The 21,739-nt window shown below is 50.6% G+C and overlaps 1 protein-coding gene across 2 annotated transcripts in view; it reads right to left on the bottom strand.

The window, feature by feature from the left end:
- Positions 1 to 190: 190 nt before the first annotated feature.
- Positions 191 to 21,739, bottom strand: part of DUOX2 (dual oxidase 2) — a 27,359-nt gene continuing 5,810 nt past the window's right edge. Inside the window, exons 1-34 of one of the 2 annotated variants that reach the window (XM_010717155.3) lie at positions 20,290 to 20,355; positions 17,677 to 17,768; positions 16,991 to 17,071; positions 15,937 to 16,101; positions 14,992 to 15,179; positions 13,821 to 14,022; positions 13,189 to 13,355; positions 13,056 to 13,116; positions 12,859 to 12,955; positions 12,641 to 12,728; positions 11,856 to 11,955; positions 11,428 to 11,591; positions 11,067 to 11,230; positions 10,779 to 10,897; positions 9,963 to 10,100; positions 9,747 to 9,860; positions 8,724 to 8,926; positions 8,427 to 8,612; positions 7,832 to 8,057; positions 7,105 to 7,198; positions 6,702 to 6,877; positions 6,458 to 6,524; positions 6,054 to 6,146; positions 5,099 to 5,277; positions 4,079 to 4,309; positions 3,812 to 3,911; positions 3,636 to 3,685; positions 3,427 to 3,554; positions 3,097 to 3,250; positions 2,303 to 2,535; positions 1,809 to 1,967; positions 1,491 to 1,646; positions 1,282 to 1,410; positions 191 to 1,033 (exon numbers count right to left, since the gene is read on the bottom strand). In XM_010717155.3, coding sequence (XP_010715457.1) covers positions 911 to 1,033; positions 1,282 to 1,410; positions 1,491 to 1,646; positions 1,809 to 1,967; positions 2,303 to 2,535; positions 3,097 to 3,250; positions 3,427 to 3,554; positions 3,636 to 3,685; positions 3,812 to 3,911; positions 4,079 to 4,309; positions 5,099 to 5,277; positions 6,054 to 6,146; positions 6,458 to 6,524; positions 6,702 to 6,877; positions 7,105 to 7,198; positions 7,832 to 8,057; positions 8,427 to 8,612; positions 8,724 to 8,926; positions 9,747 to 9,860; positions 9,963 to 10,100; positions 10,779 to 10,897; positions 11,067 to 11,230; positions 11,428 to 11,591; positions 11,856 to 11,955; positions 12,641 to 12,728; positions 12,859 to 12,955; positions 13,056 to 13,116; positions 13,189 to 13,355; positions 13,821 to 14,022; positions 14,992 to 15,179; positions 15,937 to 16,101; positions 16,991 to 17,071; positions 17,677 to 17,740 — 4,599 coding nt within the window. In that variant the 5' untranslated portion in view covers positions 17,741 to 17,768; positions 20,290 to 20,355 and the 3' untranslated portion in view covers positions 191 to 910. Of the gene's footprint in view, positions 1,034 to 1,281; positions 1,411 to 1,490; positions 1,647 to 1,808; positions 1,968 to 2,302; positions 2,536 to 3,096; positions 3,251 to 3,426; positions 3,555 to 3,635; positions 3,686 to 3,811; positions 3,912 to 4,078; positions 4,310 to 5,098; positions 5,278 to 6,053; positions 6,147 to 6,457; positions 6,525 to 6,701; positions 6,878 to 7,104; positions 7,199 to 7,831; positions 8,058 to 8,426; positions 8,613 to 8,723; positions 8,927 to 9,746; positions 9,861 to 9,962; positions 10,101 to 10,778; positions 10,898 to 11,066; positions 11,231 to 11,427; positions 11,592 to 11,855; positions 11,956 to 12,640; positions 12,729 to 12,858; positions 12,956 to 13,055; positions 13,117 to 13,188; positions 13,356 to 13,820; positions 14,023 to 14,991; positions 15,180 to 15,936; positions 16,102 to 16,990; positions 17,072 to 17,676; positions 17,769 to 20,289; positions 20,356 to 21,739 lie in introns of those variants that run through there. The other variant, XM_019619299.2, reaches the window with a different exon arrangement.

The raw sequence follows: 21,739 nt of genomic DNA, 5'->3' as shown, positions 1-21,739 counted from the left end.
GCTCAGTGACCCAAATGAAACTTTTCCCCAAGGCTCAGCCTCTGTTGGCACCCCCTAAACAAGGTCTTTCAGGGGAGCATTGGCACTGCAGGGTACAGGTTAGGGGGCTGTGCCCAGGCTCAGGTCCTTGTCTCTCCTGTCCTCAATCCTTCTGTATGATGAGTGCAGGGGAAACTCATTTCTGTTGAATGTATTTCCAGGTGGGATGGTGCAAATACTCTAATAGGAGCAACACCAGCATGATGCTACAAGTACTGCAAGTCTACAGGTGACTAAGACTCAGCACAGAAGGCAATAAAATGATTTAAAAATTCAGTCAGCTTTATTTATGCAAAGATAAAATCCTATTGCTCATTCACAGCCCAGGAGAGCAGCAGCCCAGCGATGCATAGCCAGGCATTAGTTAAACAGGCATAAATAATCCTTGATCAGAGGATAGTGATGCTGCTTAAAGAAGCCAGTGCAAACACAGGCCCTAAGCAGACCTGGGGGAGGCCCAGGTCACTAATGAGCAGGCACAAATTAGTGCATTTGAGAAGCTGAGCCCATTTGCAGGAGAAGAGAGCTTGCTGCCTCCACATGACCTGGTTCCTGGGTCTGTAGGCAAAGTGCTGTGAATTTGGGTTCTGTCACATTCCAAAAGTTGTTCAGAGCCAACCTCTGAGGTGCAGGATTATGGTGGCAGAGCTGGGTTTGAATCCAGCACTGGGTTTCCTGCACAGAGACACACAGGGCGTACCAGGAAGGCAGTGCTGGGCTCACAGTCACAGGTGCATTTCTTCAGGAATAGCAGCGGGTGGGAGCATGGGACCGTGACCACCCAAGGCCTGGTTTGCATGGATGCTGAGGTCAAGCACACCTTTCCCACAAAGACCGCAGCACACAGGAGTAAAACATTAGGGGAGCAGGGTCAGAAATTCTCATAGTGATGTGCAAAGTAGGCCTGGTCCTTCTTGTTCAGCTGCTGACAAGCCTTTTCCACACTCTTTGTCATCCCAGGCGGGCCACAGCTGAACACGCCAATCTTGTGCACCTGGGGAGGAGGGACCAAAAGGGTCAGCAGCAGTTTTCCCCCAGCCCAGCTGCTCATGGACATGGGCCTGAGGTTATCACCTCCCTGAGCAGCTACAGCAGCGTGGGGGTTTATGCCCTTCCTGCCCTCCTCTTACACCACCCAGGTTTCCAGGGCCTTGGGGAAAGGCTGGGACTGGGAATATCACTGTCCCTCCTGCTTGCATTTGGGTGCCCCCATCCCGTCCCCAGGCAGCTCTGTGGACTGACCTCAGGGTGCACCTCCTGCAGCGAGTCAAAGAAGGGTACGAATGGGGGGCGGCCAAAATGGGTGATGGAGCGCAGCCCCGTGAACAGACTCTTGTTCAGCACCTTCTGGAAGTGCCGCTCACAGATGTACTGCAAGAGAGACCCGTGTTTATCAGATAGGCCACAAAGCATGGCATCCGCTCCACAGCTGCTCTCGGCATGGGACTCACCAGCATGGTGGTGCGCAGGTCGAACTTCTCAGCCAGCTGTGTGATGTAGATGTGCACAGACACCAGCTCGTTCCTGTCTGTCTCCTCCACCTCGCGGATGATGTCGGCCAGCCACTCGAACTGCCGCTGCGTGCGCGTCACCCAGATGAAATAGATCTGTGGAAGTCAGGGATGAGGCTCAGCTTGGGACTAGGACCTCTGCACACATTCATGGGGCTCTTCCCTGTAAGGCTGTGGGGGATTTTACTGCCAAAGATGCCAACACCAGGTGAAGAGGTATCTCAAAAGGGCTCTTGCGCACTGGGTGTATCATCTTACCTTCTTACACATCAGCTTGGAGTTGATGGATGACTTGAAGACCAGGTCTTTGAGGATGGATGCAAAAGGTGTCACCCCGATGCCTCCTCCCACCAGCACTGACACCTCAAACTTGTGCCACTCCTGGTGGCCCTCCCCGAAGGGTCCATCCAGATAGAGCTAGAAAGGAGACAGCAATCAGTACAGCATCTACATCCTCCACTTGCCCAGGGATTGGTCACCTTCAGGGCTCACAGAATCACAGAATATGCCCAGTTAGAAGGGATCCATAAGGACAATTAAGCCTTACTTCTGGCTCTGCACAGGACCACCCAAAACCCAAAGCTTATATCATTGTCCAAACACTTTCGGAGCTCCAGCAGCTCAGGGCCATGTCTCTGCCCTGGGCAGCCCATTCTAAGCCCAGCACCCTTTGGTGCAGAACCTTTCCCTAATACCCAGCCTAACTCTCCCCTGCCAGCATTGCGAATCCCATCCCTGGAGGGACACCTCACCTTGGGCAGCTTGCCGATGACGGCCAGGCTCTCAGGGGAGTAGAGCTCCCGCAGGCGGGTGGTCCAGGGCCCCACGGCACGGATGTGCAGGCTCAGTGTGTCCTCGTGTGGGGCTGAGGTCAGTGTGAAGGGGTGGTACTCGGTGGTGCCCAGGGCCATGCAGGCAATGCGCACCCATTGCCCAGACTTGTAGTCAAAGTCCTGTGGCCTCTGGAACCGGAGGTGAGTGACACCTGGGGAGGGGGAGGGGACCCGGCTCTGAGCACCTGGTGGAGCTGCAGGTGTCTCTGTTCAGCGCAGTGAGTTGGACTGATGGCCTTCAAGGGACCCTTCCAATTCAAACAAGTCTATCATTCTATGACTTCATTTTTTCCTTTGTTAAATTGGAGAAGTCAATTGGTAGAAAGGCTTAAGGAAAGAGCATTCAAACTCTGCTAATAGTGGATGGGACAGCTTGAGAACAAACTGGAGAGGCTGGGGTATGGGTGGGATGGCCTGAGCTCTCTGCCTCAGTTTCCCTAGTTGTGAGGGAAACACAGTGCAGTGTGTTGCAAAAGCAGCAGAGGATCATGTGCAATAGGACATGGCTCCCTGTTGGAGGTACTGGAGCCACCAGCAAGCCAATTTCTGGGGCCACAGGTACCTGTCTACTACCTGGGTTGGAAACTGCCACCATGGAATACTCCATAAAACCCAGCCCTGGCACAGATGTTTTTCCTCCACCCCTGCAGCCTCCGTTCTCTTGTAAAGGGCCTGAGCTGACCTGGCACTGCACAACCAGAGGGATGCGGTACCTGATGGCAAGAGCTCGGCTTTCACCACGCTGATTTCCACCTTCTTCCTGCTCAGGCTGAGCAGCTTGTCTGCACCATAGATGAGAGCTGGGATGATGAAATAGATGTGGAAGCGGGGCTGCTGGACCAGAGCATAACTGCCATGGATGATAACCTGGACAAAGAAAGGGGACGGCCACCATCAGCACGGCACTTGACACAGCCATCACTGGGTCGGTGGCAGCTCAGCAGTAGCAGGGAGCTGGAACTGAGGCCACCAGGTCCCTAGGGACCTCTCATGTGGTTGCAGTCCACAGGCATCATCCCCCTCTCCCGTCCCGTGACCTCTACCAGCACATAGAGCAGCATGTAGAGATGGTGGGTGATCCAGAAGGCCTGGAAGCTGACACGGCGGAAATGGTGGGTGGCAAAGATGTACATCACGGCCAGAATGATGAGCAGCAGCACTCCTGTCATGCCTGTGAAAGGAAGGATTGGGAGAGCATCAGGGCTGCCCCACTGGGGCTCCGTTGGGGCTGGGCCCTGCTGTGTGTTCTTACCTGGAATGGTCTGGAAAAACCACCAGTAATACTTCTGAGGGAGCTGTGACCTAGAGGGACAAGAAATTGCCCCATGGCATTGCCAGCCCTGGGAGAAACCAAACTCTTGGCTTGCATTTCCATTCCTTTCTATGTCCAGGATGCTCTGCCTGGACTGCACTTTAAATTTCACCTACCCATCATTCATAAAGATGCTGGAAAAGAGGCAAGACAACACACTAAGAGGCATGACTGAAAAGATGTAGACGTTCACTATGTGACCTGCAGTGTGGAGCACTATCGGAGAGAAAAAGGGAGAGAAAAGCATTACCACTGCTGTGCATGGATGTGACCAAGGACGTGGCGATTCCTCATCTTCTCTGGTGTCTTCAAAGCTTCTCACCTTCTCCTGCCATGCCATGGCTGTCTGATCCTCTTGACCCACACCCCAGCAGCCCACCTACCTGAGAAAATCAGGGCTGCCAAGGCAATCCAGCGGTGGAAATCCACAGCAGCATCAAAGGGGATGTAGCAGTTGAGGAATGTCTCCCGCAGGACGGTGATGAGGTTGCGGCACATGGTGAGCAGGATGTAGGAGTACAGGAAGGAGATGCAGGCAGCCGATCCTCGTGAGATGATGATCCCCACAAAGGTGGTCTGTGCAATTCCAGTGCTGGGGGATGCAAAGGCATAGTCTGGTAGGGGAAGGAAGCAGAGTGGATGTCACGATGGGCTTAGTGATGGAGACCATGTCCCTTTCTGCTCCACAGGGACAGCCGCTTGCGTAACCGAGGAAATGTCATCCAGATGGGGTTGCATGGGAACAGAGGCATGATTTGCTGTGTCAGACCCTGGTATGCTGCTGCTGGGTGACACGGTGTCCTTGGACATCCAGGGAGGCGTTTGCTCTCCGTAGGGCATTTTGAATCTGCACCTTAGGTCCAGAGTTGGACATCTCAACGTAAGAGGTATAACAAACTACTGCAAGTCCAGCAAAATCCACCAGGACCGGTGAGAGTTGGGATACGTTATGTAGGGGAGAGGGTGAGGGAAATGGTCAGGCTGGAGGATAGTAGGAAGGGGGGGACCTTGTTGCTATCTGAAACCCTTTGGTGGGTTTTATGGATGAGACAAAGCCAAATTCTTTTTTGGAGCTGCATAGTGAAAGGATGAGAAGCAACTGCATGAGTTTCACAAAAGGAAATTCAAGTTAGACATAAAACAAGAACTCAGGGAAGATGATCACAAACACTGGCCCACACACAGTGAGGTGGTGACATCCCCAACTTCAGAGCTCCTCAGGCCTTCTCTGTACTTTAGCTTTGAAATTGCCTTTGCTCTGACCCTCCAGAGGTCTCATCTGACCTCAGTAATTCTACAGTTATTCCTCTCGAGGACCAGTGCCATTGTCCAAAGACCTTTTGCAGCATGCCCCATGCAATGGGCAGCTCCTCAAAAGCACATGGGGCTGCAGGGTCACTCACAGTATGCTCTCTCTACAAACAAGCCGGCGGTGATGGCAGAGAATAGGACCACACAGACGATGTGACGCCGGTAATTTTCAATGAAACGCTTGAACTCCTGGATCTTCTGCTGAACTTTGTTCTGCTGGTATTTCTTCCGTTGTGCTTCAGTGTATAGATGCAGCTGATACTGATTCGCCCTTGTGGAAAAAAAGAACAACAGATATAATCAACAGGGTCCTCCTGGTCTGTGTAGCGTGCTGCAGTGCCTAGATTTGGATCTTCCTCCCTGCACAGTGCTGCAACCAACTCTGCACACTCATTACTGCAGTGACCCACTGGGCACGGTGTCAGTGGGTGACCTCAGGTCACTGGCTGGTCTACCTGAAAGGCAACAGCAGCAGCTCAGCAGGTCATGTAAAAGATAATTTGCATTTTTATATTCAAACCTCCATAAACATCCCAGAATAGCAAAAGTTCTTGACATTGTTAAGGCAAACTGGGATATTATGAAAAATATATTACTCCTGGCCATAAAAACCAGCCATTTAACTGCTGCCTTGTGGAAGTATTTGCCAGTGACACAGCAGTGAGGACTGGAGCCTCTCTGGCAACGCCTGCAGGCAGCCCATGTGTGAATCAGCACAGTTCCAAGGGACTGTAATGCTCCTCTCTGTGGGTGAGGCATACAGCCCAAAATCCACTGTCATGGTCTCCAAAGTTGTCCACTTATTTATTTATTTATTTTTAAGAGAGACATCCATGTATCCCCAGCAGTAGAAGGAAAGCAGCCAGACCTGCACTGTCCTCACTGTAGGTGCTCAGCAGGGGCTTGGTTTGCCTACTGGGGCTGAGCATCTCCAGCAAATCTGCTCCTGCATCCCCTCCCCTATGCACTACTCTTCCCAGCAGCATCACTTGACCTATGTGATACACAGAGATGTGAGAAACCCAACAAGGGGATGAGCTTGCTTACTTTCTGCCTGGTCTCTTCTTCAGCTCATGCCCTTCTCGATCCATGCAGTGGGCCACCATGCCCTGGTTTGGGTCCTCCCCGTCTGAGATGGTTCTGCCAGAAAGAGGGAGAGACATACCGACTAAAGCTGTCCTTGTGGGTCAGTCAGCAGCAAGTTTGGCCTTTCCAAAATTTTCACCCCCATTCATGCTGCCCCATGGATGCTTTCCATCTCAGACTCAGCTGAGAAGCCAACCCACTCCTCCCTGCTTGCATGAACTCTAGCTGCTTGGTACAGTGGATGGATTCACTCCAAAAGCAAAGCATTTCAGGAGCATTTGCTGGAGAAGCTGAGGTGAAGGATGGATATGCCCAGCGGCAGAATGAGAAGAAAAAATGGCAACAGGACCAGTCAAAGCACTTACCCTCTGGGCTCTTTCTTGATGAAGGAGACACGATTGTGTACGTTTTGCTTGAACACCTCAGGGACGCCTTTCAGAAGCCAAAAGAACAAAATGGCCATTTACAGTGTAAGAGATGCAGTGGTGGTTGTTAGTTGGAGAGATTGATTTGGGATGGGACAAGATTTGGAAGCTATGAGTTAGATGCTACCCATCCCCTCCAGGCCAACAGAAGTGACCCAGAGCTCTCATCCACTCCCCCACTGACCCTTGATGCAGAGCTGGGTGAGACGAAGCTCGTTGTCATGGTCCCGAAGCATATAGTGGAAATCCTCCCATGTCAGCTCATGCCTGTCCTGAAACCCCGAGGCCTGGAACATGGACTCTGTCACCTGCTCCGCCTGCTCTCTTGACAAGCAGTTGTTGGATATCTCAATGAAGGACCTGGAGCAAGGAGGAGAGATGAGACCACAGTTTGAGTCCTTGCAATAACATGGGGTAGAGCCTCAGTCAAATTTCACAGTAGAAATGGGCTCCTGGTTGCGAGTGTTGAGCCCATAGGCTCTCATGTAGCTTCCTTGGGGACTGAAGCACTGAAGCTGTGAGCTGCTTGTGCAAACGCCTGTAACTGCAGACATCATGCAAATCACTACTGAGCTGAGGAGAAGTACCTGAGCATCCTCAAAAACTCCTCCTTGGAGAGAAACCCATTCTCATCAATGTCATACATCCTGAACATCAACTTGGACTTCTCCTCTGAGGACCCTGGTGGCACAGAAGAGAAAGTAAGAGCAAGATCCTACTTTCACCAGCACACTTGCTTTCAGACATGTCTTCAAGAGTCTGGACATGCACCAGTGAAGTCTCAACCAGTCCTGAAGAGAGTAAAATCACACTGCTACTCAGTCTGAACGGTAACCGAACTCATCTTCAGACCCTTGTGTTGCACTTCTGCTTGACTTTCTCAAGAGTGCAATGAAGAAATAGATATATATGCATTCTTTGTTGTGCATTATTGTGCAAACCCAGAACGTGGGTTTGCAAGCCAAGATTTTTTTCTGGGAGATGCAGTGATTGAATCTGGCATTCACCACCTCCATCTGCAAATTACTTTCTCCATGGTCATTTAGGGAGATGAAGCAGAGTTGTATATTGGAGGTGACAGTTCAGCAAATTGCTGCCTAAGATAGCTCCCCTCATGAACAGTCTCACAGAAAATATCACTACATCGTCTTTGCCTCACAACTCAAGCTGAGCTGTCATAAGTGAAAAGAATTTTAATTTAAATTTAATTTTAATCTACAGGTTGGCCTGTTGGATGGATCTTGTTTTTCACTCCAAGTCCAGAAACAGGACTTCAGGCAACAGGTGAAGACACCAACCGCCACCAGCTCCCACCTTTCATGAAGACCACCAAGATGTCCAGGAACTCCCTGAAGGAGATGTAGCCGTTGCCATCCTTGTCAGCCAGGGAGAACATGGAGTCCACAAACATGGAGTTGGCTTTGAGCCCAAGGGCCTCGGCAAACTCAGCCCTGCTCAGCTCACATGTCAGGGACTCCTTTGCTTTCTGCGAAGACTCAAAGTTGAGCTCTCCAGCATCAGTCTTGTTGATGTCCAGCATCTGCAGGTTGTGTCCCACAAAAGAAAACTCATGAGCACTGCTGGGACAGAAGGCTGGTGCTCACCTGCTCGACGTTTTGTGCAGAGATGTTAGCTCTTGGCATGGGACACCCCATGCTTCTCCTCCACATGATGGAAACCACAGTTCCATCATCCAAACATCTCTTCGCAACTCAAAACATTCATGCCACCACTACAAACTCCCTTTGTTTTCTACAAGGGAAAAAGTCCCTTGATCCTCAAATTATTGGCAGCTTCCTTGTGTGTGGTTTGCCATTTGCTATGGAGGCCAACAGCAGCATCATTCATTGCTCAGTCAGTACAGAAATACTTTCTCCAATGCATCAGAGCCTGCCACACTTCTGCATACCTGAGCAAACAGGTGCCTGAAGAAAGTCTCCAGAATTTGTTTTCTTTGCTCCTGGGTGACTGCTCGTTTCAGCAGGCTTTGCTCCTTCATCTCAGACACATGGAGCTCAAGGCAGCTCGTTTTCAAGAAATCTTGGAGCTTTCCAAGGAAGCTGCTCCTTTCTGCCTCCTCACTGAACAACAGCACCTGCAGAAGATCCCATCAAATGGCTGTGGGCAGCAGAGGCTCCAAATGGTGCAGTGTATGCAAGGATGGTGGAGGGCCCAGAGGAGGCTCTCTCCAGGCCATGGTGCTCACCAGGTCATACTCCTTGGGGCTCTTTAGCAGCAGAGCTTTGTTCCCTTTGTTGCTGGAGAGGATCACCTCCACCCTTTGCTGGGCTTTAAGGTTGACACTCCGGAGCACCAACCCTCTCCCATCCAGCACTTTGAGTACTTTATCAGCTTGGAGCTGGATGTAGACAAGGGAGCTGTCTGTCTTGGGACCGTGCCACTCCATTGCTGATGGGAAATAGCACAGCGTTTAGTTAGAAATATGTTCTTGTGCTTCTAATCAACCCCGCACCTCCTTCACCCCTGGGACTGATTGCATTGGGTTTGCAACAAGGGATGGAGAGCCTTCATTACTTCCCTGTCAATGCTGCACATAGCAGACGGGGCACAGAAAATACACTACAGGTCATCTGGGTTGCTGAAGTTTTCTATTGCATAGCCTGACTTTGCTGCAATAACTGTGTGATCACTGGTGCCATGGTACAAGCGTGTCTGAGTCTTAGCTGTGCCAGAGTTAAGCTCTCCCTCTCTCATCCAATTTCTGAAATTCATTCTAGTCTTGCATTTTATTTGGGCTTGATGATATTCTCTAACTGCTGACAACGTATCTGCTGAGAGACCAAACATACTAAGGGAAGAATTATCTCCCAGCCACAAAGCTCAAGATATGCAAGAATACAGAGCATAGAGCCAGAAGGCAAGATTTTTCCAGTGTCCAGAGCAAGGAGGTACAATCCCTGCCCTATCAGTGCAATTTTTTTCAGGTTAGGTATTATCTGGCTCACAGGATGACTTCAGTTGGAAGGAACCTCATGTTGCCCAAAGTGGGACTATCGGTTATGGCCAGACTGCTCAAGGCTTTATCCAGTCAGATCTCAGAGAGCATGGAGACGGCACCCTATCATCCTGGGGAAACATTTTCTTCTTCTATTCAATTTGGATATTAGCTCCAAGCCTGGTAAGTGTGACCTCCAGTGCTGACTGGTAATGTGCCCTGACTTCAGCAGCATCACCAGGCACCATCAAAGGATCGAAAATGGTACCTCACCGTGTATCGCCTCGCCAGTCACCTCCCTCCGCACGCTGGCCTTCTTCTTCTTCTGCAGCTTCTTGAAATCTCTCTTACGGAGAGTGGCAATGATCCAAGCAACAAAGAGACTCACTGAGGGCACATGGGAGAGAGAGGGCATGAGGTACCACAAAGTTCCTTTCCTGTGTTTTCTTTGATAGAAGAGGAGATAGGTAAACAATTGGAGAGGCAAACCTAAAGGCAAGCAGCACAGGACAATGATGATGATGCCAAAGCCTGCACCACTGCCTTCAAAGTAATCCAGCACGGTCATGGGTGTGCAGTTAGCCAGGAGTTGAGCTGTCAGCTGCTGGGGCTGGGGGCATGGGTCTCCTGCATTGGGGGAGACAGGCTGTGAGAGTCACGAGGCTTTTACCTTTCCAACCTCCATCATCTCCATGAACCTCCAGCTGAGATGCTGCTTGAAGTTCATTGCCAAGTAACCCAGGGAGCAATGCAAAACTGGAATGCTTGTGATCTTGAGGGACAAGCTTTGTTTTCAAGGCTGAACCTTGGCACAACACATCAAACCATGTGCAGAACTGGTCTCACATGCTCTGGGGAGCTCAACACCACCACCTCTCCCGTGGGATGGGCTGAGAAAGAACCCTTTGCAAGCCGAGGTTTGTAGCCTCTGCTTGTCTAGGCTGTAAACCCAGGGAGCAATTGCAAGAAGTGCATGTCAGAGGAACCAAAACGTCTTGCAAGGGCTGGAATGTGTGCCAGATAAAATTCTTTCAGGTCCTTCACATTTATTCTACTGACCTGTGTGCACATACATATAAAAGCAGATAAAGAACATGCTACTAAGGAGAGTGATACAATGTAGGATAGGCAGAGGCCAAGCCTTAACCCCAGAACATTCCAGGCCATCAAGAGCATTTTTGGTGCCTGGGCTGAAGCCCACTTTCAACATCACTGCTGCCCACCTTGTTTACAAACAGCCATTGCATTTCACATGTTCTGCATCCCTGTCCTGTGTTCCAGCTCAGTGCAGGATGGAACACTCACCCTCGCTCCAGACAAACACGTTGCTCTGCAGCTCTGCCTGCTGTGAGTAGGTGACTGCAGCCAGGACATCACGGAATGTGGTATTACGGATCTCCTCGGCCTCCTTCTCTGTGAACAGCCTGGTGAAATGATGTGGAGCCAAGTGGTCGTCCTAGGGTGCCACTGCTTAACCCCACAGACCTGGCCAGTAGCAGCTGGGGCTTACTCCCTACACTGTTTTATGAGCTAAGGGAGATGGAGGATGGCTTCTCCATCTCTGCTGTGTTATGAGGGGGAAGAGGCATTTACCCATTTCTGGTGTTCTCAAACCAGAACCTGTCACCATCACGCAGGCGCACAAACTGGTCCAGGATGATGGCACTGAAGAGGGGACTGTCACCTTCCAACATGCCTCCAGGGAGCAGCTCCAGCCGGGCCGTGTTGTTAGCGTACAGGGCAGCAACCTCCAGGGCCTGGGCAGAAAATCCTAGTGAGCCCCAGGAGCAAGGGATGTGGATTTCCCTGACACCCCGAGCCCATGGGCTGGGAGGGTGCTCAGCAAGGTGCTATGACCCCCTCCCTGCACTGCTGGAGAAGCCACCTACTGCTCGGACAGCCCCGAGGTGCTCCAACATGCATGGTTTCTGCACCCAAACCAGCTTCCCAGTACCTTTTGCTGAGAGTGTGGGGCGAAGTTTGTCCAGTCCTGCAGAGGCTCCAACCCGAATCGCTCCCGAGCCTGGTTGTAGGTGGGCAGGCCGAGGTCCCGCCCGCGCTGCAGCCAGCTGGCCACGTAGTCTGTGCGGGAGTACTTCAGAGGTCCGTACCAGTAATCTACAGGTGGAATCAAATCACCGTGATGCTATGGCAGAGCTAACATGGCAACCTCAACAGTCCTGGTGCCTGGCAGGCCTTGTCTCTGCCATAGGCCACGCTGAACATGGGGACCAGCGCCATGCTCTTGTGTGAAGGCCCCAGGGCTGTGATCAGTATGCCCTGCATGGGGCTGAGTCTGCTCCGAGTGTCCTGGGATCAGCCTCCCCACCTCGGCCCACACATGGCCCCACAATGTGCCAGCTGAGTGTAGGGAGTGCAGACCTTGGAGATCTTCCACCACGATGCTGTCTTCCTGTTCCGCAATCTGCGAGCTCATCCCCAGCAGGAGATCATCCACATCTTCCTGCTGCATCTCAGTGCTCTGAGGGAAGATGAGGTGGTTCCTCACAGACCAAAGGATGTAGGGAAGCCCCAACGCCCTGAACCCAGCACCCAAAGGACAAAGGGGACCTATGGGTCTTCCAGGTTCATCTCCTCTGTGTCACCTCAACCTTGAGGTCTGAGCCTGCTGAGCCAAAAGAAGGCATCTGCCTATGTCTGGATGAGGAGGATCTCACCCTCCTTGCTTACTCTGTCATACTCTGTGCCCAATTATCCTTTCACCCCCTGTCCTGTCCTCCATAATATAAAGCACTGAATGAAGCCTAGGCAGGGTAAGTCCACCATCAATCCAACCAGTGGATTTTTCTGGTCATGGCACATGTCCTCCTGCAGAGCGTTGGGGCACAAGACCAGAAGCTGTTAGCATGAAAGTGATCCTGCCACCACCACCAGAGCTGAACAGGACCCGGTATGGGTCAAGCTAGAAAATAACCCCAAAGAAGGGGATAAGAGGCAGAGCAGCTCCAGTCCAACTGTCCCACAGCAGTAACTGCTCTGCAGACTGTTTTGACTTTGAACCCAGAACAGATTCTGTCCTCACATCCCCGACCTCATCAGCTGAAGGGAAAATGGGTCCCTTCCCTTTGTGGGAAACGACTCCTCCCAAGGAAAAGACAGTCCATGGGGAAACAGAACTTCTACCACATGCTTGGAATCCTCCATACCTCTCTGCTCCAGTAGCTGTTGCAGAGCCGCACTGCTGGGAGTGGATCACTGGAGCTGGACGTATTTCGTAAATGGCAGCTGGGGTCCCTAAGACATCAGAGAAGGCTGGGCACTTAGACCCTGGCCAGGGCTGTTCCCAGGCTGGGGCCAAGCAGGGATTACCCCCAGCCAAGTCTCAAGATTGGGTGTCCCCATTTCAAGATCATGCTCCTCCTACCTCTTGTAGACACCTGGTGGCACCATGGTGGCAAGGAACATCCTTGCTACTGCCACAAACTCTGGTGAGAGACTGGGGTCCAGGTGCTGCTGGTAACCTGCAGGGAGGCAGTAATGGCTGAATCCAGCACTCAGGATGGAGGGAAAGGAGGCCCTGACTCCAAACTCCCTTGCCTCATTGCCCACTGTGACTCTCACCTGTGTATGTTTGAACAGGTGTCCCCAGCAGCGCCGGCAGCCACTCATACAGCACAATGCTCTGCGGCACAGGGAGCCAGGTCAGGGACAAGATCAGGGAGAACATTGGGGACCACAAGGTCCTGTCCCTCACCTGGAAGGTGGCAATGACTCTCTTGCGAGCGTGCTGGAAGATATCCTCATCAGACCAGCTAGGGTGATCGTTGGCCAGCTCTGCAGCCAGGTAGTTGTGGTATCGAAACCAAGCGATGCTTATGGCCTGCAGGAAGCGGTTCTCATTCCCCCAGGCATTCCCCAGGTCTGCAAGAGCCACCAGAGACATCAGAGGAGGATGGAGGCACCCATGCCTTCACTTCCTCCTCTCGCCCAGGAGCTTGGCATGTTTGTGGTTAAGTCCCTAGCTCCATTGGTTGAACCCCAGCCTCCCTTGCCCCCTGCTCTGTTCCCCTCACTGTTTCTCCCTGTGGATGTGAGCAAACAGGGAGCACGAGCCCAAAGCACAGAGCAGGGGTCGAGCAAGTAAGGAATTCAAAGCAAGCTGAGACGGTTTTTATTGTCTATATCCCCTTTCCCAACAGGAGATTGCCTTGAATCTGAGGCACGAGTACCTGCCAGCCTCTGGGAAATGACCCAATGCCTTCTGGGGACACAGTAAGTTCAGTTCACAGCACATCTTCCTCCTCCTCAGACTAGGATACTACCTTCTCTCCCACAGCTGGGGTGACCATGAGACAACCGCTAAGGAAGCTGCAGATAGTTCCTTACCATAGATCCCATGAGGGCCACCCTGTCCAGTGGATGGATCCAGAGCTTTCCACATGGGGACCTTCCCATCTGTCTCCCTGGGGACGTACCCTCCGGGTCCTGCTGCCAGCTGTCCGTTTGAGAAGTTCCGCAGGGCATCACTCCAGGAATGTGAAGGGCCATAGATGGAACTGCCATCCAGCCAGCCTGTCACCTCGTTGGTCTAGGATGAGCACAATGGGTGTCAAAAGGTGCAAGACATCTGAAAAGTCACATCCTGACCTGTCTGATCTTACAACCACCCCACCCCCTGTTTTACCAAGAATTATCAGGGTGCAAATACAAACACAGCCAATCCCCATGCAATCTGATGGACTAATTCCTGCAAGAATGCTTTATCTTTTGAAAGCATGCTGGAGTTTTCATTCTTCTGAGGCTTGAAACTGCTGAAAATGTGACCTGCTAATCTGGTCTCATCATGCTTTGTCATGTGAAAGATTCAGGGCAGGGCGGTTTTGCTTCAGCAATTTTGGTTGGGAAACACTCCAGAATGAAAAAATAAACCCACAGCACTTTGGAATGCATCCAGCACTGCAGAACATGGAGACATTTGTGGAAATCCAGAAGCTTTACAGCCTTATGACAGTACCAGCTCATTTTTGTGACACATTATTAAAGAGTTGCCTAAATTACGTCTTAATTACCGATCACCTAGAGTGGACTGAGTGTAGAAATCTGGTATTGAAACTCTTTACTCTCTCATTAAAAGGTTCTGGTTATCATTTGTTTCATCAGCCAGAGATTGCTCTTATCCAGTATCAGCAGACTTATCTATGCTAATTTTGATGCAATAAAAACTCCAACAGCCAAGGAAGTTTGAAAATTTCTCCTTTACACTTTCTCTTCTGCTCTCTTTAAAGCATACAAGACACTCAAATGTGCATTAAAATTAGGCAGATATAAAGTAACCAAATTTTCTTCTGGCCAAAAAAAGCGCTAATCTTGAGCAACCACAGTTATCGCTTCATGAAAACCAGTACCTTGCAGGTTGTGCTTTGGGTTCATTTGCACTTTGTTCCTGCAGGCACCTGAAAAAGTGCTGCCCTTTTCTTTGGAAATGCCATAAACCTGAACTCCAGATGAAGATGAATTTAGCTGAAAGAGGAAGGGTAAGGGAAATGCAATCTCCTACCTGTTCTCGGGGGCTATTGGGGCTCTGCCCTGTCTCCAGTGCCCAGCGGATACGCTGGAAGGGCAGGACAATATCTCCAGTGCCTGCAGGGTCAAACACGGGGTCCCCCTCTGGGATGTGGATGTTCAGGAACTCAGCAGGACAGCCAGGTTTCTCTGTCCCCAGGATGTCTGAGAGCACGTGGAAACCTGCCAGAGAGCCAAGCACGGGCAGTTGTTGGGTTGACTGTCACCAGCACCTGGAATAGATGATGCTCCAGGCACTCCTGGTTAGACCTCATGAGTAAGGAAAGAGTATTCAGGGACCAGGGTGGAGAAACTCAGCCAGCAGTTCAGAGACCATCTGCAGGCCACTATTTTACCAGGAGCAAGGCTCAGCTATTACTTCCCTGAACTCCCCCTTGCTGATGGCCTTCAAGACCAATAGTTGCTGCTGAGGCTGAGCTCAGTGACTCTTGGCCTGTTTGAGTTCTAGTGGGATGGGAAAATCTGCCTCCAGGGAGAAGCTAAATGGTACCACACCAACATCTACCCCTCCAATGGCTCATCTCAGCACTGAGCACCCTTATGAAACCATCTGGGGACCTATGAGAACTTTGAGCTGCATGAAACTAACTTGTCTCGATTTCTTTGACAAGTTTAGCCTGCTTCCTCAGTGAGCCAGCTCTTATCAGCTCTGTCAGTTGTTTTACAATCAAATAACTCTACTGCTAAAACAAATGAGGAAGTTTCTAAATGACAAATATCAGTATTTGTTAAGGATCACAAAAAATTCATGCCTAATTCATATGACAGATGGACAGCATTTTGATAGGACAACAAGCAAGGTTCTATCTTTAGGATGTGGGCTTGCTCTGAAGTGGTGGGTGTGAGGAGAGCTTTGATGTGCCATCTGGGGGCATGAAAAACAAATGTCTTCCCCCCCTTGGCAGTTTCCAGCTCTTACCAAAGAAGACAGCCAGCACAGTTGTGTTCCTCTGGGAGGGCAGCCCAGAAGGTCCCCGTGCCACTGCGTTGCTGAGTTGGCGGGCGTTGGGTACATGGGGCTCCTGCAGGGCCTGGTAGACACCGTCTGCGTAGTTGGCTGGCAGGAGACGCAGCAACCGGGAACCTGTGACACCAGAGCATGGGTCCAACGGCACCCAGCAGCAGGGAACACCCACACGTGTGAAGGTACAAGAAGAAAGAGAGAGGAGGGCACAGGCAGTTTTGGTACCAAGGCCAACTCCCAACATTTCTTGCAACACTGGGATCAGTCCTTATAAAATGAAGAGGGATCCTGTGTGGGCACGTTCCCTTCCTATTGTCCTTCTCCTCTCCCTCTGCAATCCCTTTGCTTTGTGCGAGAGCTCAGTGGTGTGCTGCATGTGGTAACTGGAGTGGTATCAAGCTGCCTGCGTTGACTATGCAATCGCGTGTTGTAAGTACGGGGATTGCTCGCACTGCGGGAAGCAGGAGGGAACAGCCAGAGGGCACAGAGACAAAGGATAAGATGAGAAACACCCTGACTTTGCTCCCAAAGTTGGTTTCAAAAGGCCCTCCTCCAGCATGGTGGTATTCATTTGCTGGAGAATCCTAAACGTGGGAGAAATCCTGAATTTGCTGGTTTCATTTTGGGCTAATTTTCTACAGGTTTGTCTCCAAAGATGTCTTTTTCCCAGCCCTGGGATCCCTGATCATCAGCGAAACACTGCCAGGAACAGCCATGTCCCCCCAACCTCAGACATTTTGAATGGCCCTACACTGCACAGCTCTGACCTGATCCAGCCCCAGCGCGGCCGACAGATGGTGTCTGGGGTGGGAAGGAAGAGTGGCAGGGCCACGACTCAGAGAGAAACCTGGGCTGCTTGGTTCCCTCACACTGCTCTACCAGGGCTGCCAGGTACATCTAGTGATCCACCTGGGCTCAGGCTCAAGTGGGAAAGGCTTTCTCTCTCAGTCCCCTTGTCAAAGTGTCACCTGTCCCCACCCACCGCTGCCATCCCAGCCCTGACACGCACCCACAGAGCCGCGGCTGTGGTGCTGCAGGTTGTTGTACCAGCCATCATAGCGCTGCACCTCCCAGCTGATGTTCTGGGCTCCTGAAAGAGACGAACCCACATGGTGAGCAGCAAAATAATGGATGGAAAGAGTGTTTCCATTATAAAATTATATTATACTGTTATGTTTTCCCCACATTCTTTCTGAAGCCTTCTGTACAAACAGGTATTTTGAGGAGTTCTGCCCTCTTTTGAGGAATAATCTATGAATGAAGTAGAAATTAATGCTTGGGATCCTGATGTTTCTAAATCAATGCATATGATTTCTGGCTCCCACCAGTCTGCCCTCAAATGATTTTCATTTTCTTCTCCTGTGTCAAAAGTTCTCCCTTACTTCCCACCACCTGGGGCTAGGCTCTCCTCTTTGCACTGTGTATAAACAATCAACCTGTACCAATAAGCATGCACCTCGTTTTACCTCTGTTACTGTTCATCATACTAGGAAGAAGCTCCATTTCCTGGTTACAAGCTGTGCACTCAGAGCAATGGAGGAGTCTCCAAGACTGTGGACTCCACAGACTCAGGACCTTGCTCCATTTTCTTATCTCCTCACAAAATGAATCATCTTGCCCCTGATAAAGTACCCCATGAAACTCTGTCGGATCCAGGCTCTACCCTTGGACACCTTTCCCAGAAACTGTTCTTACCACCCAAGGCCCATGACATCAGTAGAACCATCGTCAAACACGATGTCATCTCTGTGTGCTGCATTTGCCTCTGGGTCCTTGGAAGAAGCAATCTGCAAATAGAAAGGATGAGGAATGAGCTAGAGCTGGCTGCTCTAGGAGGCACCATCCTTGGAAGTATTTAAAAGATGTGTAGACAGTGCTCAGGAACATGGTTTAGTGGCAGACTTGGCAGTGCTGAATTAATAGATGGACTTGATCGCCTTAGAGGTCTTATCCAAACTAAATAATTCTGCGATCCTATGATCTACAGACCATACTGTCAGCTCCCTCTTGTGGTGTCTACTGCTGCCATCCATCAGCAGTACAACCCACTTCAGGCTGTAGGAAGGAAATAGGGTCCATACGGGGGCCCATGGCTCTGGGAATGCTCTGTCAGGAGATACCTCCAGGCCTGAGATGGCCCTTCTGCTGAAGCAGGACCAGGCAGCCCAACTGTAGGTTCACAATTCACCATTCACGGCACGAAGACTTTAAGCTCTGCCAACTCAGTTAATAGGAATAAGCCCGTCCTTACAGAAATAGACATTTAAACCAGTAGTTTCTCTGTACTCACATTGTCTTATCCAAACAAAACCAAGCATTGGACACAATGGGAACATCCATAGCATGCAGTCAGATGCCCCCAAATGTGCTAAATTTGCAATTAAAATCTCTGTGTCACTTCTCAGTTTATCTCCTTGCAAATGCTTGACGACATCCTTGGGACCAGTCTTTCTTGTCATGCCATACCATGTTACTTTATACAAAGACCCTGAATGCAGAGCAAATGTCATCAATGGGACATGAACCTTCAAATCCTCAGCAAACACCTGACTGAACAGAGGGATTCCCGGCCATAAACAGCAAAGGTTATATTTTTTTTTAAATCACAAATGATATAATTTGCTGCCACTGGCTTTCCATGCACAGGAATACCAAACTTGGATACGACTCCAAAATAGGGTTTTCCACTAAATACGATCTTTGCCCACTTGGCCCAGCATTATGGGCAACTAACAGCATTGTGGGTGAGTATTCAAAGGCTAACATCATTTTGGATGAGGTGCATTACCAGGAAATATAGAGATACACAGATTTCCCAGATTTTCCTACATTGCACCATGACAATTCAGCAAGTCCCTTTTAGCTTGGTTTGTTTTTGGTTGGTTGTTTTTTTTGGGGGGGGAGGGGAGGAGGTTGGGGTTGCTGTGGTTTGGTTTTTTTTCCCCAATTGTTTGAAGCAAATCTTGAGAAACATTGGTTTCAGGAAGGCTGACACACTGTCAGCAGTTATGTGGGTTTTATTTTTGGCTTTTTGCTAATTGCAATGGGGGGTTTTCACTGATTATTATCAGTGGCACAATTATAATGCCTATGTCAGTAAGTATATTATCCACGCGCCTAATGAAGTGAGCTGAGATTTACCATTTGTAGTCACAGTTAGTTGAACTTGTGAAGTTGGATACCTGTTCCAGGTTGTGAACGCGGCACAGAAACCTGAATTATCGCACTTCCATCAGAGATTTCTGGAGTGCCAACAGTGGCAGAGCCCATTCACCATCACCACATGATTTGTCTCCTGCAGGATTTCTCTCCTGCTCACCCACAATGTACAGTCACAATCCTCACCAACAGCTGAAGGTTTCACCTTTAGGTGAAAATTGACCAATGTCAGAAAGTGTGGCATGAAGCCACAACCCAAAGTACAACACCGTAGGCACAGCATAGCACCTGTTCCCCTTACCCTTTCTTGTTCTCACCGGGTGTCAGCAGATAGTAATTTTGAGAATTCCTTCTGTTACTGAGCACATCTCCCATTTTATCAGCTAAGGGAGTTACTCTTGATTCACACAAGAGACAACAAGCTAGTTCTCATGCACTTCTCGTCTCTTATTGCCCAGTCCATCCCAGACTCTGGGGAGGCCTTGGAGATCTTCCAGACCTGGGCAGACCGAGTCAAGCCAGCATGATACAATCAGTGTGGCTGGCTTGCTCCAAGCAGTAGATTGGTCGATAGCATCCCGGACCATGCACTTTTTTCCATCAGTGTGAAACTTCTCTTTCCATTACCTTTATGCTTTCCCATGAATTATTATCATATCTGCAGTGTGTCTCTCCCAACCGCTTCTCTCTCTTTCCCAAGAACACTTCTTCATGGCAGAACTTGGACTTGTGGGCATGGGGGGCACTGACACATCTCCCATCTGTCAGACTTTCTCCAGCCATTGCTGGGAACTCCTTCAAAGGCAAGGCTGAGAGACATCAATCCCTACAGGATATCTTCAAGAAGGGGAAGATGCGCATCTAGGCTTGGGACCCCATGTCCAAAGAAGATGGATCTCCCAAGAGCAGTACTCAGCTGTCCCCACTAACTCCTTTCCCACACTTTCCTGGTATGGTCTCCATGAGTTGAGAATCAGTTGCCTGGCTTCTCTAGAAAGAGCCTCCTCTTTTCACATGTGCCTCCAAGCCTCCCAAACTCCTCAGTGGTTTCCCTGACGTAATGAAATTGAGATCAGCCTTGGAAGCCCATGGAGCAGCTTGTTGATTGAAAGATTTCCAGGTTTGGTTCCAAAGACTTGTAAAACGTACCAGAAAGTTTTCAAGGACTGATGAGCCCTCCAGGCTTTGCTGTTTTACAGATTCCCTGTGTCACCTTGGGAAAAGCACTTCCTCCATCTGTACCTAGTGGAAGCAAAGAGCAGCTTCCTCAGTTCTGTCTTCTCCCATCAGAGAGAAAATCTGTGGCCTAAAACTGAACTTTTACATCCCTCTGAGTATGTTGAAACCTTGATGCAGATAGCACAAGCATGTGGCTTCCCCCCACAGCTAGGAATCCAGCTCCACCTGATCTCAGCAGATTTGGCTCCCCCAGAGTCAGATCTTCATCCTCTAAACATTCCCAGAGCCCCTTCCAGAGCCAGGACTGTGAGGCCCATCAGCATCTTGGAGAAGTGGCAGCCGTGTGGCAGGGCTAAGTGTTACCATGTAGGTAAAGGAGAGCAAACTCAAGGCACCTGTGAAGCTTGGAGCCTGACCCCTATGGTCCCAGTTAGTCACAGATTCTTTTCTGGTTTTCCTCCTGTGCTGGTGGGATGGACTGAGGGACTGACACTTTCCCAGCTAGCCAGTCAGCACGGGTTTGGGATCAGGCTGCATCTCTCCAGCCTTGGATGTTATCCAGAAAACAAGAAAGCTGGGAACACATAGTGGATAACGTCCACACAGGGATTGGTCCCACCTGGGAACACCCTTGGGACCAGATGCCCCAGTGCCACCAGAGTGCACATGAGACATTCCCTCCTCAGGTGGGACATGAATCCCTTGGGGTTCCTACCTGCCTACCTATTGCCCCATGCTCACACAAGATACGGACGCATATAATCCAAACTCTATGCCCTGTGCCTACCCTATTCTATGGCTGCAAACCCTCACATATGGGATACCTGTGGCTCCACTGCACCACGCAGGAGGGAGACAAACCTGACCCCATCCCACTCTGCCCTCACGCAGATAGGGACACGCATGACCCTGACATTCCAAGTCCTCCATTCAGGCAGGGACACGAGCAGTTCCATCCTCCTCAGTGCCCCATGCAGGTGAGTGCTCCAAGCAGACCAGGGCATTAGCCCTAATCCCTTGGTTCCCCATGCAGAAAGGGACATGTAGCCCCACCTCACCATTCCCTAAGCGGGAAGGGACACCTCCTGGAGCTCAAGGAGATGGGGACCCATGGCCCCATCCCATCCTGTCCATCGAGTTGGCACAAAATGTTTGGCCCAATCCCTTCCATACACCGCACAAGCAGGAACACGCATAGTCCCCATCACACAATGCAAGCCCTCAATGCAAGAAGAGGCAGGAGTAGCACAACCCCTTGACCCTGCCACACCCCACAGACGAACAAGCAGAGCTCCGATCCCTCGGACTCCACACTGGACACGCGTGTCTCTCCCTGGCTCCGGCACCACTGCACCCCCCACACAGGCATGTCGCGAGTAGAACCGATCCCCAGCCCTCCACGCAGGCAGCGACCACCGAC

The sequence above is a fragment of the Meleagris gallopavo genome, chromosome 12, assembly GCF_000146605.3.
Source record: "Meleagris gallopavo isolate NT-WF06-2002-E0010 breed Aviagen turkey brand Nicholas breeding stock chromosome 12, Turkey_5.1, whole genome shotgun sequence".
Classification (NCBI taxonomy): Eukaryota; Metazoa; Chordata; class Aves; order Galliformes; family Phasianidae; genus Meleagris; species Meleagris gallopavo.
Note: the sequence above shows the minus strand (reverse complement) of the source record. Positions and strands in the feature narration are given on the sequence as shown.